We start from the raw sequence: 16,967 nt of genomic DNA on the forward strand, positions 1-16,967 counted from the left end.
TTAGGTGTCATTGCAAATAGTATAGATGATAGCATAAAATTATAAAAGGATATTGATAGACTCTGATAAACTGCACTTCACATTTAGCAGACTGACCCTGAGGAGTGACACTGCCCACTAACTGGAGCGACCTAGCTGCACAATGACTGAGCAGACACTGGATTGATATCTGTACACCTCCCCGACTGTCCTCTTGTTCCCTGGGCTGGCTGCACTCGACCCACAGGACTGACTGTGGCCACATCCTCAAAGGTCCATAGATACTGATTTAGCCCAAGCTCCTGGACTGATACCAGAGGCTGCCCTTGACTTACTGTGCTGAGCTTCTTTGGACTAAACTGAGGACGATTGAGACACAGCTACTGGCTTTGTGCATGTGCGCTGTGTTGACCACATACAGAGCTATCATGTAGTACAGACAAGACAATTGACATAGCACACTGCCACATGGCAAGATACCATCTCCTTTAACTGATGACTGCTAGCCAGCATAACAAGCTGCCTGGCTTTGTGTTTGCCCTAAACCGTAAGGCAAGACAGAAATACTATCAGCCTTTTAGGTGTAGCTGGGTGGGGTGGGGGCGGGGAGGGGGGTGGTGGACGCAAAGTGCTATAACACAAGGCAAGGAGTCCTAAAAGAGTGAGCAAGCAGCCATGAGATCCTTCAATTCGTGAGATGTCCCTGCAATGTTGCAGTGGCCTTGCAATGAGAGGAGTTGGTGTGGTCCACAGTGCAGAAGATGATGGAGGATCGGAGATGTGTCATGGTGATTTTAGAGACTGCAACATATTCAAATCTTGATCATTCAGAATAGTTTGTTGTGTTAAAGAGTGTGAAATATTCACTTCTTGAATTAAGCAGCAGAAATAATCGAACAGAGTAGGAACCCAGTACCAAAATATAGGGATTGTCAGGTAATTTGATCTGAATGACTCTGTTTGAAGAAATTGACAAATCTTCATTCCATGAGGTAACTCGATCCTTCCCAGAATCTTAATACTAATTGGTTTTACCATTGCTCCTGCAATCTGTAGGCTTTTTTTTTAAAACATAGGCTTTGCATTGTTTAACTTATGATCTGATTTAGCCCCTCCTCTCTATCTCTAGTCAGTGTCCAGTCATTGGGCATTTGCTAGGATTGTCAACATGGTCGTGGCTAAGTTTACCAGGGTCCTGTATCATTGGTGAATATTTCCTCTCAACTAGTTCCAAGTAAGAAATTCTGGATACAGCATCTCTGATTATCTCTCCACAGAATTCAATGGAGATGAAGTATTCCAAAAGCCACAGGCTTCAGGCAAAGCCAGTATATGTAACATTGTGTTCTTACATTTAGTGTAGTGAAATATTTAACTAACTTGAGTGAATAGAATGTGAAACATACAAATAAGGATCAAGAGTAGGCCACTCGGCCCTTTAAACCTGCTCTACTATTCAATAAGATCATGGCTCAGCTGCATTTAACCTGAGCTCTACATATCCCCGATAATCTTTCGTCTCCTTGTTAATCAAGGATGTATTTACCTCTGCCTTAAAAAAAAATTAAAGATTGTGCATCCACTGCCTTTTGAGGAAGGGAATTCCAAAGAAACCCAACCCAATGAGAGAAAATTGGTTCCTCATCTCTTGTCTTCAATGAACGAACCGTTATTCTTAAATCACGACTCCTAGTTTTAGATTCTCCACATGGAAACATCCTTTCAACATGCCTCGGTCAAGTCCCCACATGATCTTGAATGTTTTAATTTAGTCACCTCTAATTCTACTAAACTTCAGAGGATACAAACTCTCGCCTTTCTAGTCTTTCCTCATAGCAATCGACTTATTTCAGGCATTAGTTTAGTAAACCTTCTCGATACTGCTTCCATTGCATTAACATCCTTCCATAAGTACAGTGAGCAGATTAGTGCACAGTACTCTCGATGGGAGTTCACCAATGCCCTCTATAGCTGAAGCATAACTTCTTTCCTCTTGCGTTCAGTTCCCCTTAAAAAGAAACATAAAAATTGCCTCTTGTGTTAAAAAGAAAAAAAACTAATGGTTTTTCTTTTCGGTTTTGTCGTGTCAGGGAGATGAAGAGGAAGGGATTGTCAAGTGTTCGGCGCTTGGCTCGATACCATCAGGAAGTTCTCCTAACGAAGCTTCATGCTGTCTGCTTGGCAGTGACAAAGGAGGTAGGCTATGTGGAAGCTTGGCTTTCTGGGTCCTTATTCTCTGAAACCCAAGCACAGGAAGGCCTTTCCCAAATTTCAAACCATAAGAGTGGAGGTGTTGCCGATTGGTAAATGTCTGAGAAATGGAAACAGATTATGTTTTAGATCAGTTCATTCCTTGGCACTGGTATAGAGAGGCAAGGAAGGCCGTTTCCACAAAAAAAACCTGATAAAGCAGAGTACAAATCTGATATACTTCATTGACAAAGATAGCCAACAATCTGTGGACTTAGATTAGATTACTTACTTTACTTTACTTACTTACAGTGTGGAAACAGGCCCTTCGGCCCAACAAGTCCACACCGCCCCGCCGAAGCGCAACTCACCCATACCCCTACATTTACCCCTTACCTAACACTACGGGCGATTTAGTATGGCCAATTCACCTGACCTGCACATCTTTGGACTGTGGGAGGAAACCGGAGCACCCGGAGGAAACCCACGCAGACACGGGGAGAATGTGCAAACTCCACACAGTCAGTCGCCTGAGGCGGGAATTGAACCCGGGTCTCTGGCGCTGTGAGGCAGCAGTGCTAACCACTGTGCCACCGTGCCGCCCACTTGTTTCCCTGTGATGAAAACAACTAAACACTCAAAAAGGAAAACTTTGGAGTGTTTGAGGAAAGAAATAAGCAGAATTAATTGAATAGTCTTATGATCTGGAATGCACTACCTAAAAATGTAGATCCAGCAGATTCCATCATTACTTTTAAAAGGAATTCACTATAAACTGGGAGGGGATTTATTCCAGACCTTCGGGAAAAGGCAAGGTCCCAATTGGTTAGTTCTTTCAAAGCTATAAAGGGCTGAATGACATTGCACTGCTTGGTAGGATTATAAGTGTAAATGTTAGGAATAGATACAAAGGCCATTTCTGGCATGCTGTGAAACATATATTAGAAACCTATATAGTCTCTACCATCTTAAAGGATAAAGACAGCAGATAAATGGGAACATCAACACCTGCAAGTTCCCCTCACCATCTTCACATGGAAATATATTACCTTTCCTTAAAAATCTGGGTCAAAATCCTGGAATTCCTTCCCTCGTGGCACCATGGATCTAACTACACCAAATAGACTGCAATAGTTCACCTAAGGTAGCTCACCACCACCTTCTCAAAGGCAGTTGGCAATTGGCAACAGAAGTTGAGAGTGCGATGCTGGAAAAGCACAGCAGGTGAGGCAGCATTCGAGGAGCAGGAGAATCGATGTTTCAGGCATGAGTCCTTCATCAGAAAGGGGTTATACCTGAAATGTCGATTCTCCTGCTGCTTGGATGCTGCCTGACCTGCTGTGCTTTTCCAGCACCGCACTTTTGACTCTGATCTCCAGAATCAGCAGTCCTCACTTTCTCCTAATTGGCACTAGAAGCCCATATCCCATGAATAAATTTTGAAACAAGCAACCGAGGAATAGAAATATGAATGAGGTGGTATGTGAAAGATAGAAACTTTCAGGTTTATGGGGCAGTTAAGAGCTGAACTTGCTGAAAACTTGAAGTGAGAGTTCATGGCATAGCGCGATATAGAAAGTTGAATAGAGTTTCTTGCAACTAGCTTTGAAGCACCTTTAGATGTTCCTTACATTAAAGGTACTAGATAAATGAATGTTGTTAATGTAAATCTGGAATGTTCCTTCACACAGAGCCATGACAATGGAGTAACAAGATGCAAATTTCCATTGTGGAAAAACAGAAAGCTTCTCATGGAGAAGCAAGTCCATGTTTGGAATATGGATTTCTGGATGGGGAAGTGGGGCTGGGGATCCTGAAGAATCCTCTACATAGTTGGATATGAAAATGTGGTAGGGCACGTGGTAAGAATATGTGGTAGATGAATGAGCAGGAATGAGCGACACAGTGGCTCAGTGGTTAGCACTGCTGCCTCACGCCACCAGGGAGCCGGCTTTAATTCCAGCCTAGGGCAACTGTCTGTGTGGAGTTCGCACATTCTTTCTGTGTCTGTGTTGGTTTCCTCAGAGTGCTCCGGTTTCCTCCCATATCCAAGAATGTGCAGGTTAGGTAAATTGGCCATACTAAATTGCACCTAGCATTCAGAGATATGTAGATTAGGTGCATTAGTCAGAGGTAAAAATGTAGAGTAGTAAGAATGGGTTGATGTGGGCTTGTTGGGCTGAAGGACCTGTTTCCACACTGTAGGGATTCTGTGTGTTGCTATATCTTTCTCATGCCCATCTATCTGGCAACTGCAAAATCAGTAGTCAGGCATTAGCCTGTGGGTTATGTTCTGTATTTGTCTACCCTTGGAAAATGGACAGTTGCTAGCAATACCAACATTAATTGCTCATCTCTGATGGTGAATCTTCCTTGTGAACCTCTCCAGTTCATCTGATGAAGGTACTACATTAATTCTGTTTGTTAGAAAGTTCCAGCATTTTTGACCTAGTGATGATGATAATGCTTATTTTGGTCTCAATTGAGATGGTGCGTGATGTTAGAAATTTGAGTTCGTTTGCTCCCTTGTACTTAAGGCTGAAATAGATAGATTCTTGATTAGTAGGGGAATCAAGGATTATGGGGAAAGCATAGGAACATGGACACGAGGAATGTCAAACCAGGCCATGATTCTCTTGAATGGCAGAACAGGCTTGAGGGGCTGAATGGTCTACTGTTCTTATTTCTATGGCCTTTCCTTGTTGCCACTGTTCTTTTAGGAAATGGAGACTGTAAGTTTGGGGAGTTGCTTTTGAAAATGCCGTGAAGAGGTATTGCAGTACATCCTGTCAATAACACCCTGTGCAGCCCCTGTAGTGAAGGAAATGGATATTTTAGATAGTTGATGGGCTACAAAAAAAAAATGAAACGTAGGATGTTAACGATAGAAATGGTAGTGTGACTCCAATCGTTGTGGATTCAGGATTGAGCTGTACTTTTCTATACCAGATCCACACCTATTGAGGGAGGCAAATTAGGCGCAGTTGGGTGCTTATTTTACCTGTTTGCTTTGGACAAATAGACAATGGAGCTACATCTGGTTCTGATATGTTGACAAAGTTAAAAAATCACTCAACACCAGATTATATTCCAATGGGTTTATTTGGAAGTACTAGCCTTCAGAGTGCTACTCCTTCATCAGGTAACTGTGGAGCAGGATCATAAGACACAGAGTTTATAGCAAAAGATCACATTGTCATGCAATTAAAACAATATGTTGAACAAACCTAGAATGTGACTTAAAAGAAGTATTGGGATTTACATATTAATGAACTGAAACCTGCCATCCATTCTAAAAAATGAAAGACTTAACAGCAGTCTAGGCTTGTTTAATATATCATTTCAATTGCATGACACTGTGATCTTTTGCTATAAATTCTGTGTCTTATGTTACTGCTCCATAACTACCTGATGAAAAAGCAACGCTGTGAAAACTTGTACTTCCAAACCAACCTGTTGGACTATAACCTGGTGTTGTGTGATTTTGTTTTACCTTTGTCCACCCTGCTCTAACACTAGCACCTCCACATCAGTGATATGTTGAGACAGCTCTCCCCTGTAATTATTGTCAACAATTTCCAACCATTCAGACCAAATCCTAAGGCAGATGACTAGTGCCTTGACTATGCTATGCAGATCCCAGTATGTGTTGTGTGGTAAGTTGACAGTACATAAAATTCCTGCTGCCAAATTTTATGATGCAAATTCACTCTTACTTTCATTCCTTTAACTCTAAAAATATGGTCATTGCAAATGGATGAATGGGTTCTGGCAGATCCTTGTTATATGCTGGTAAAATATTTTGATTTCTCCAGGTCAGTAACTTACGTTCCAAGGTTTCACGCTCAGCGATCTTGTCTCTCAGTGAACTGTTCTCCCAGCTGAAGAGAAACATGGACCAGGAAGTTGATGAAGTGACCAGAATACTGCTTCACAAGACAGGCGACTCCAATGAGTTCATCCGGGAGGAGGCAGTCAAGGCGCTGGCTGTCATGGCAGAGAACGTGAGCCCATCACGGGCATTGACTGCCCTCATCGCAGGCGGTGTAAAGTAAGGAAATATGCAAGCAGCATTTAGAAATGTGTGAACATATACGGAGAGTTTAGGGAACCTCTCAGTTACTCACTTCGTGAGCTGAGTTTGTGTATTAATTTCATTGTGATTTGGTGCAAGGCATATTCTCCAACCCTCCCTTTTCCACCTCTCACTACCTCTCTACTTGCTGTTCATCAACCGGTCCTCTCCATGGCCAGCTGACCTGAGGTGACCATCTAGGACAGGGAAACTCGGGGACCATTCCTCCAGAGAAATATTGGAAGTGCATGTTCTTAGACAATAGACAATAGGTGCAGGAGTAGGCCATTCAGCCCTTCGAGCCTGCACCGCCATTCAACATGATCATGGCTGATCATTCCTAATCAGTATCCTGTTCCTGCCTTATCTCCATAACTCTTGATTCCACTATCTTTGAGAGCTCTATCCAACTCTTTCTTAAATGAATCCAGAGACTGGACCTCCATTGCCCTCTGGGGCAGAGCATTCCACACAGCCACCACTCTCTGGGTGAAGAAGTTTCTCCTCATCTCTGTCCTAAATGGTCTACCCCGTATTTTTAAGCTGTGTCCTCTGGTTAGGCACTCACCCATCAGCGGAAACATGTTTCCTGCTGCCAGAGTGTCCAATCCTTTCATAATCTTATACATCTCAATCAGATCCCCTCTCAGTCTTCTAAACTCAAGGGGATACAAGCCCAGTCGCTTCAGTCTTTCAGTGTAAGGTAATCCCGCCATTCTAGGAATTGACCTCGTGAACCTACGCTGCACTCCCTCAATAGCCAGAATGTCTTTCCTCAAATTTGGAGACCAGAACTGCACACAGTACTCCAGGTGTGGTCTCACCAGGGCCCTGTACAGCTGCAGAAGCACCTCTTTGCTTCTATACTCAATTTCTCTTGTTATGAAGGCCAGCATGCTATTAGCCTTCTTCACTACCTGCTGTACCTGCATGCTTGCCTTCATTGACTGGTGTACAAGAACACCCAGATCTCTCTGTACTGCCCCTTTACCTAAATTGATTCCATTGAGGTAGTAATCTGCCTTCCTGTTCTTGCCACCAAAGTGGATAACTATACATTTATCCACATTAAACTGCAACTGCCATGCATCTGCCCACTCACCTAACTTGTCCAGGTCACCCTGTAATCTCCTAACATCCTCATCACATTTCACCCTGCCACCCTGCTTTGTATCATCAGCAAATTTGCTAATGTTATTGCTGATACCATCTTCTGTGTCATTAACATATATTGTAAAAAGCTGCGGTCCCAGCACGGATCCCTGCGGTACCCCACTGGTCACTGCCTGCCATTCCGAAATGGAGCCATTTATCACTACCCTTTGTTTTCTATCAGCCAACCAATTTTCAATCCAATCTAGTACTTTGCCCCCAATAACATGCGCTCTAATTTTACTCACTAACATCCTGTGTGGGACTTTATCAAAAGCTTTCTGAAAGTCCAGGTACACTACATCTACTGGATCTCCCTCATCCGTCTTCAGAATTACATCCTCAAAAAATTCAAGAAGATTAGTCAAGCATGATTTCCCCTTCATAAATCCATGCTGACTCTGACCTACCCTGTTACTACTATCCAGATGTGTCATAATTTCATCCTTTATAATAGACTCCAGCATCTTTGCCACCACTGAGGTCAGTCTAACTGGTCTATAATTTCCTGCTTTCTCTCTCCCACCTTTCTTAAAAAGTGGTATAACATTAGCCACCCTCCAATCCGCAGGAACTGATCCCGAATCTATCGAACTCTGGAAAATAATCACCAACGCAACCACGATTTCCCGAGCCACCTCCTTCAGTACCCTGGGATGCAGACCATCAGGCCCCGGAGACTTATCAACCTTCAGACCTAACAGTCTCTCCAACACCAAATCCTGGCAAATATTAATTCCCTTAAGTTCAGGTCCTTCAGCCACTGTTACATCAGGGAGATTGCTTGTGTCTTCCCCAGTGAACACAGATCTGAAGTACCCATTTAATTCCTCTGCTATTTCTTTGTTCCCTGTAATATATTCCCCTGTTTCTGTCTTCAAGGGCCCAATTTTAGTCCTAACCATTTTTTTGCCTTGCACATACCTAAAAAAGCTTTTACTATTCTCCTTTATATTATTGGCCAATTTACCTTCGTACCTCATTTTTCCTCTGCGTATTTCCTTCTTAGTAATCCTCTGTTGCTCTTTAAAGGCTTCCCAGTCCTCAGTTTTCCCACTTATCTTTGCTATGTTATACTTTTTCTCTTTTAACTTTATATGTTTCTTTACTTCCCTCGTCAGCCATGGCCGCCCATGCCTCCTCCTGGGATCTTTCTTCCTTTTAGGAATGAACTGATCCTGCAACTTCTGCATTATACACAGAAATATCCGCCATTGTTCCTCCACGGTCATCCCTGCTAAGGTATTGCACCATTGAACTTTGGCCAGCTCCTCCCTCATAGCTCCATAGTTCCCTTTATTCAACAGAAGTACTGTCACTTCCGACTGTACCTCTCCCTCTCAAATTGCAGATTGAAGCTTAATGTATTATGGTCACTACTTCCCAATGGCTCCTTCACTTCGAGGTCCCTGACCAATTCTGGTTCGTTGCACAATACCAGATCCAGAATTGCCTTCTCCCTGGTTGGATCCAGCACCAGCTGCTCTAAGAATCCATCTCTGAGGCACTCCACAAAGTCTCTTTCTTGAGGTCCAATACCATCCTGATTCTCCCAGTCTACCTGCATGTTAAAATCCCCCATAACAACTGTAGTAACATCTTTGCGACAGGCCAATTTGAGCTCCTGATTCAACTTACATCCAACATCCAGACTACTGTTTGGGGCCTGTAGATGACTCCCAAGAGGGTCTTTTTACCCTTAGTATTTCGCAGCTCTATCCTCACTGACTCTCCGTCCCCTGACTCTAGGTCTCCCCGCGCAAGGGACTGAATATCCTCCCTTACCAAGAAGGCCACCCCACCCCCTCTGCCCGTCAATCTGTTCTTACGATAGCATGTGTAGCCTTGCCTCTTCTGCCTCTTGTGTGGGGTTGGGGCATCCTGTTAACTGCTAATTGGCCTTTACCTGCTCCATAGAATCTGCCTTGTAGGATGCATGAACGTTTCGGAGTAGGCCAGAATGTTAAAAAAGCTTTTCAATTGATGAAATGTAATTCTCTTTATCTTGTTTTACTCTCTGGAACTGCATCTAATTGCCTATAATTAGACTTTTTTACAGCTAACTTTTATAACTTTTTCAATTCATTCAAGGGATGTGACTGGCCAGCCCTTATTCCTCATCCCTTGTTGCCCTAAAGGTCGATACATCTGAATGGCTTGCTCAGGCTGTCTCCAGGGGCAAAAACAATGACTGCAGATGCTGGAAACCAGATCTGGATTAGAGTGGTGCTGGAAAAGCACAGCAGTTCAGGCAGCATCCAAGGAGCTCTGTCTCCAAGGGCAGTTAAGAGTCAATTATTTTCTTGTGTGTCAGGAGTTAGATATAAGACAGATCAGACAAGGACAGCAGCTTTCCTTCCCTAAAGGACTTAGTGAATCAGATTTGGTTTGATTTGATTTATTGTAGTCACACCTACCTAAGTACAGTGAAAAGCTTTGTTTTGCGAGGCGTACAGACAGAACATCGTAAACAAGGACCTACAGATCATAGGGTGCTTAGACAGAGCAAGGCATACAAATAACAAAGAAAATTACAGCACAGGAACAGGCCCTTTGGCCCTCCAAGCCCGCGTCGATCCAGATCCTTTATCCTCTGCCACCTATTTTCTAAGGATCTGTATCCCTCCACAGGATACACCGCACAGTAGGTGTGCAAAGCAAGATCGACATTAACAAGATCAATTTTATGTGAAGTTAGGCAGGGAAGAACCTGTTCTTGAACCTGTGGGTGCATATTCAAGCTTCTGTATCTTTGCCTGATGGAAAAGGTTGTAGGCAAGATTACCGGGTTTGAGGGGTTTTTGATAGCATTAGCAGCCTTTCTGCGGCAATGAGAAATATAAATGGAGTCCGTGGATGGGATGTTGGCTTCCATGGTGATCTGGACTGTGCACACAAACAACCTTCTGTAGTTTCTTCCCGTCCTGGGCAGAGCGTTTGCTGTTTCAGGCTATTATGCATCCGGATAATACGCTTTCTATAGTGCATCTGTAAAAGCTGGTGAGGATCCTTATAGACATGCTGAATTTTCTAAGTCGCCAAAGAAGAGGTGTTGTTATACCTTCATGACTGTTGCATCTACGTGAGAAGTCCAGGACGGGTTATTGTTTATCTTCACTCCTTGGAACTTGATGCTCTTGACCCCTTCTACCTCAGCTCCATTGGTTGTAGATGGGAGCGTGTTCTCTTCCTTTCTTCCTGAAGTCAATGATCAGTTCTTTTGTTCGCTGACATTAAGAGAGAGGTTGTTATCATTGCACCACAACACCAAGGTCTCTACCTCCTTTCTGTATTCTGACACATCATTATTTGATATTGGTCCTACTACAATGGTGTTGTCAGTAAACTTGTCAATGGTGTTCATTTGGAATTTGGTTACACAGTCGTGGGTATACAGGGAGTACAGTAAGGGGCTGACAATACATCCTTGGGGGCCCCAATGTTGAGGATTATTGTGAAGGAGATGCAGTTGTCTATCTTCACTGACTGTGGTCAATGGGTCAGGAGGCTGAGGATCCAGTTACAGAGGGCAGAGCTAAGACCTAGGTCCCAGAGTTTTAAGGTTAGTCTGTAGGGGAGTATGGCATTGAAGGTGGAGCTGTAGTCAATAACTAGTAGTCTGATGTAAGTGTCCTTGTTATCCATATATTCCAGGGATGAGTGTAGGGCTAGGGAAATAGTCATGATTCGGAGATGCCGGTATTGGACTAGGGTGTACAAAGTTAAAAATCACACAACACCAGGTTATAGTCCAACAGGTTTAATTGGAAGCACACTAGCTTTTGGAGCGACGCTCCTTCATCAGGTGATTGCCACTATCACCTGATGAAGGAGCGTCGCTCCAAAAGCTGGTGTGCTTCCAATTAAACCTGTTGGACTATAACCTGGTGTTGTGATTTTTAACTAGGGAAATAGTATCCACTTTGGACCTGTTTCATTGGTAGACAAATTGCAGAGGATTGAAGCAGGCTGGGAGGGTCAAGTTGAAGTGGGCCATGCCCAGCCTTTCGAAGCACTTCATGATTATGGAGGTCAGAGCCACTGCGTGGTAGTCATTAAGGTTCGTTGCGTATGCTTTCTTTGGTACTGGGATGATGGTGGTCTTTTTGAAGCAAGTGGGGACTTCAGCGTGTAAGAGGGAGAGGTTGAAGATGTCAGTGAATGTGAGATAGGTTTTTCCCTGACAATCAGCAATAGTTTCATGGTCAACTTTCAATTCTAGATTTTGTTTTATTGAATTCAAATTCTGCCATCTGTCATGGTGAGATTTGTAACCTTGTCTCCAGGACATTACCCAGTCTCTGAATTACTAGTCCAGTAGCAATGCTACTTGATCATCACCTTCCCTAAAGCTTCTGTTTAAATCTTTCCACTGTTAAGTCTCTCTTCCCTCTGTAGGCTACAGTTAAAATCCTATAGTTGGCCCACATTTGCCTCTGAACCGCAAGGTCCTAAGTTCAAGTTCCACTCCGGTGCCTGAATACAACAATGCAGAAATGCCTTGAAGACAAACTCCAATGCAATAATGAGTGTACTGCACTTTTGAAGATGCCGCCTTTTGGATGAGATGTTAAAGTAAAGCTCTATCTGCCTGCTCAGGTTCGTGGTCCCCCAACTCTCTCCACTTACTATTTCTCTGCTAAAACCTTCCTCAAACCCAGCCTCTGTCCTTAATGCCTTGGATTGCCAGCCAACGTCAGTAATTCTTCCTTGGTTTGATGTTGCATTTTTCCCTTTGGCTTTGGGATGTTTTGTAATTTTGATTTTGATATTTGGACCCCATTAGGAATGTCCTGTTTATTGTCCATCCTTCATGTTTGTACTGATAGCTCAACTATGAGAATAGCTGAAACTGGTGCAAATCAATTCTCAACTATCTCCTGAAATGGCCTGGCAAACCATTCCAATGTACCAAGCTTCTATAGAATAAAAATAAAACTGGCACTGCCGTCTTGCTAAGTGAGATTGATTCAATATAGATGGAGGATATCAAAATTGGGCATCTATGAAGTGCTGTGGACCATTAGTTGCAACAGAATTGCACTGAATCCCAATCTGTAGCATCACAAGTCAAGGGACCACCAAATTGTTACAGTGCAGAAGGAGGCAGTTCAGGCCATTGTGTCTACACTAGCTCTTTGCATGAGCATTGCCTTACAGTCATTCTCCTGACTTTTCTACATAGTCCTGAATATTGATTTTATTAAATTAACCATCTAGTGCCCTCTTCAACACTCCAATTTACCCTGACTCCAACACGCTTTCAGAATCCATCAGGTTTGATGAAGTGTGCAGTTGGGCAAGCCAGGAGCATCTCTAACAATGAGGGTGTGACCTGGAAACACTACAACACATTACTACTCGCATGAGAAGCAACATGTAATAGACAGAGCTAAATGAACCAAAGAAGGAAAGTGAGGGTTGCAGATGCTGGCGATCAGAGTCGAGAGTGTGGTGCTGGAAAAGTACAGCAGGTCAGGCAGCATCCGAGGAGCAGGAGAATTGACATTTCGGGCATAAGCCCTTCATCAGGAATGAGGTTTTTGGGCTGGGAGGTGGATCTGAGAGATAAATGAGGGGGGAGAGTGGATTTGAGGGGGAAGGTAGCTGAGAATGCAATAGGTAGATGAAGGTGAGGGGGAAGGTGATAGGTCGGAGAGGAGGGTGGAGTGGATAGATGGGAAAGGTGATGGACAGGTAAAGAGGGCGGTGCTGAATTGGAGGCTTGGGACTGGGATAAAGTGGGGGGAGGGGAAATGAGGAGACTGTTGAATTACACATTGATCCCATGTGGTTGCAAGGTTCCGAGGCGGAATATGAGGCGTTCTTCCTCCAGGTGTTGGGTGGTAAGGGTTTGACGATAGAGGAGGCCCAAGACCTGCATGTCCTTGACGGACTGGGAGGGGCAAGTTGAAGTGTTCAGCTATGGGGCGGTGCAGTTGATTGGTGCAAGTGTCCCAGAGATGTTCTCTGAAATGATCTGCAAGTAGGTGTCCTGTCTTACCGATGTAGAGGAGACCACGTCGAGTGTAACGGATACGATAGATGACATTGGTGGAGGTACAGGTAAATTTCTGTCGGATGTGCAAGGATCTTTTGGGGCCTTGGATGGAGATGAGGGCAGTGGTATAGGCGCAAGTTTTACACTTCCTGCGGTGGCAGGGTAAGGTGCCAGGAGTAGGGTGTGGGCTGATGGGGAGTATGGACCTGATGAGGGAGTTGTAGAGGGAATGGGTCTCTCCGAAACGCTGCTAGGGGTGGGGAGGGGAATATATCTCTGGTGGAGGGGTCCACGTGAGGGTGGCGGAAGTGGTGGAGGATGATGTGATGTATGTGGAGGTTGGTGGGGTGGAAGGTGAGGACCAGGGACATTCTGTCTTTGTTGCTTTGGGAGGGGTGAGTTCAAAGGCGGTGGTATGAGACGTGGAGGAGATGCACTGGAGGGTATCATCATAAATGAACCCAAAGTTAACAAAGTAGATCCGAGCTCTGCACTCCTGCCATATCCATTCATGAATGTGGTGGACAATTAAACACTAAAGGAAGAGTAGGTTTCACACATATCTCCACCCTCATAGAAGGACAAAAGATAAGGCATTTCCAACAGTCTTCAGCGAGAAGGACTGAGTGGCTGATCCATCCTGGCCTACTCCAGAGGTCACCAGCATTAGAGATTCTAGTCTTTAACCAGTTCAATTCACTCCGTGTGATGTCAAGAAATGGTTGAAAACGTTAGATACTGCAAAGGCTATGGCCCCTGACAAATCTCAGCAATAGCATTGAAGACATGAATCCCAAGTCAAGTTGTTTAAGTGCAGTTACAATACTTGCATCAAGCAGACAATGTGAATGTTGTCCAGGTGTGCCCTGTTAACAAAAAAAGCTGGACAATCCAACTTAGGCCAGTTCCCTCCTCAGAAGTCTACTTTTTGATCATCAGCAAAGTGATGGAAGGTGTCAGTGGTGCTTCAACTGGCACTTACACAGCAATTGTGTACTGATGCTTAGTTTGGGTTCCACTAGCTCCTGACTTGATTAAAGCCATGGCCCAAACATTATCCACAGCTGGAGTACTGTATGCAGTTCTGATCACTCTAGGATGTTGCTTGGGCTGGAATGGTGTAGGGATAAAGAAAATCTGAATAAGCTCAGGTTGTTTTCTTTAGAGTAGAGATGGTTGAGAGGGGACCTGATTGAGGGGCATAAGACGAGAGACTTGGAGAACGTGGATCAAAAGTAGCTGCTAAGCTTAGTTGAAGGGTCAATAACAAGGGCCATAATTTAATGGTGAAAGGCAGGAGATTTAGAGGGAATTTGAGATTTTTTTTCACCTTGAGGGTAGTGGGAATCTGGAATGGACTGACTGGGAGGATAGTTGAGGTGGGAAACCTTACAATCTTTAAAACATATTTGGATAAGCACTTGAAATGTCATAACATTCAAGACTTTGGGTCAAGTGCTGAGTTTTTTCTCAGTGTCGACTCGATTGGCTGTTCTGCATTGTATGATTCTAAAGGAGGTAACGACACGGTCATGACATTGATACAGCATTTGACTGGGTATGACTTCAAGGAGTCCTAGTAAGATCAAAGTCAATGGGAATCACTGGGAACACTCTCCACTGGCTGGAGACATGCTTAGTCCAAATAAAACTGGTTGTGGTCATTGATGGCCAATTATTTCAGCTCCAAGACATCTCTGGAAGAGTTCCTCAGAATATTGCTCTAGGTCCAATAGTCTTCAGCTGCTTCATCAATGACCTTCCCTCCAATAGAAACATTCCATTGACAGCACCCTCCAAGCCAATGTTCCTGTCACCAAGAAGGACAAGCGCAGCAGACAGTCCTAGGAATACCACCAGCTGCAGGTTCACCATACACTATCTTGACTTGGAACTGTATTGTTGTTCCTTTACCTTTCCGGGCCAAAATCCTGGAACTCTCTCCCTAACAGCATTGCTGGTTGAACCTACATTTTATAGTCAGCAACAGTTCAAGAAGGCACTTTACTAGCATCTTCTCAAGGGCAACTGCAGAAGAGCAAGGAATGCTGGGCTATTCCATATCCCATGAATAAATGTATATAATAAAATGTGGAGGTGTTGTTTATTTTATTTTCTCTCATTATGCAGTCATCGTAACACCACTGTTCGGAAATGTGCCGCTGAGAATCTGCTGAGTGTTGTTGAACATCTTGGAGCTGAGAGACTCTTATCGGGGACCAAGGAGAATCTGGACCAGATCGTCCAAACAATGGTGAAATTCTCCCAGGATGGGAATCAGGAAACCAGGTGTGAGCAGATGTTGGCGCAAGCAGGATAGTAGATGAGATTGCAGTGCAACGGGAAGGGTTTTGGGGTGGCTGTGTGACTGAAGATAGAATAAAGATTTAAATAATTGCTTCACTTGTCTTTGAGGTTTAATCTTTGTTGTATCGGTCACCTCAAACACCTGGCTTATTAGCTTTGAACAAGGTGAGGTATATATCCAAACAAATAACCTGGACAAACCCAGAATCAACAAGACAAGGTTACACATGATAGGAGCTTAAAAATGTGTTGCTGGAAAAGCGCAGCAGGTCAGGCAGCATCAAAGGAACAGGAGAATCGACGTTTCGGGCATAAGCCCTTCTTCAGGAATGAGGAGGGTGTGCCAAGCAGGCTAAGATAAAAGGTAGGGAGGAGGGACTTGGGGGAGGGGCGTTGGGAATGTGATAGGTGGAAGGAGGTTAAGGTGAGGGTGATAGGCCAGAGTGGGGGTGGGGGCGGAGAGGTCGGGAAGAAGATTGCAGGTCAAGGAGGCGGTGATGAATGGTAGGGCCCTGGGAAGCACCAAGGAACAGAGGACCTTGGTGTACATGCCCACTGGTCCTTGAAGGCATCAGGACAGGTGGATAAGGTGGTTAAAAAGGCATGTGATATGTTTGCCTTTATTAGTTCAGGCATTGATTAAGATCAAAGGGATCATACTGAAACTGTATAAGATGTTGGTTAGCTGCAGCATAGTGTACAGTTCTGGAATTCACTTTATAGGATAAAGGTGATTGCATCCAACAGGCTGCAGAGCAGATTTACCAGAGTGGTGCCTGGGCTGGAGAGTTTTAGTTATGAAGAGAGATTGGGTAGACTAGGGTTGTTTTCCATGGAGCAGAAGAGACTGAGAGGCGACGTGATTGAGCGGCATACATAGAGTAACTGGGCAAGAGACTTTTCCCTTCGATGGAGGGATCAATGACCAGGAGGCATAGATTCAAGTTAAGGGGGAGGACACTTAAAAGAGATGTGAAGAAAATTTCTTTCACCGAAGGTGGTGGGAATCTGGAACTCACTGCCTGGAAGGCTGGTAGAGGCAAAAATCCTCATAATGTTTAAGCAATACTTAGATGTATACTTGTGATGCCAAAATTGGACTATGGGCCAAGTGAAAATGGGGTTAGAATATTTAGGTGGTTGTTTTTGACTGGCATAGATGTGATTGACTAAAGGGCCTTTCTTTTTGCTATCTCTATGATTCTATGACCAGTAAAGGTAAAGAAGATTTTGCTACATGGGCTGATTCCTCTCTTCTCCTTA

The 16,967-nt window shown here is 44.0% G+C and overlaps 1 protein-coding gene across 7 annotated transcripts in view; it reads left to right on the top strand.

Annotated features, from left to right (window-relative positions):
- The window catches only part of LOC122548488 (TOG array regulator of axonemal microtubules protein 2-like), a 119,760-nt gene that overhangs the window by 81,100 nt on the left and 21,693 nt on the right, over nt 1-16,967 (top strand). For all 7 annotated transcript variants that reach the window (XM_087983549.1, XM_043687208.2, XM_087983548.1 and 4 more), the window contains 3 exons: nt 2,070-2,175; nt 5,985-6,220; nt 15,528-15,686. In XM_087983549.1, coding sequence (XP_087839675.1) covers nt 2,070-2,175; nt 5,985-6,220; nt 15,528-15,686 — 501 coding nt within the window. The remainder of the gene's footprint in view (nt 1-2,069; nt 2,176-5,984; nt 6,221-15,527; nt 15,687-16,967) is intronic.

The sequence above is a fragment of the Chiloscyllium plagiosum genome, unplaced genomic scaffold (genome assembly GCF_037043375.1).
Source record: "Chiloscyllium plagiosum isolate Xiang-an unplaced genomic scaffold, Cpla_swu_hap1 HiC_scaffold_3, whole genome shotgun sequence".
Classification (NCBI taxonomy): domain Eukaryota; kingdom Metazoa; phylum Chordata; class Chondrichthyes; order Orectolobiformes; family Hemiscylliidae; genus Chiloscyllium; species Chiloscyllium plagiosum.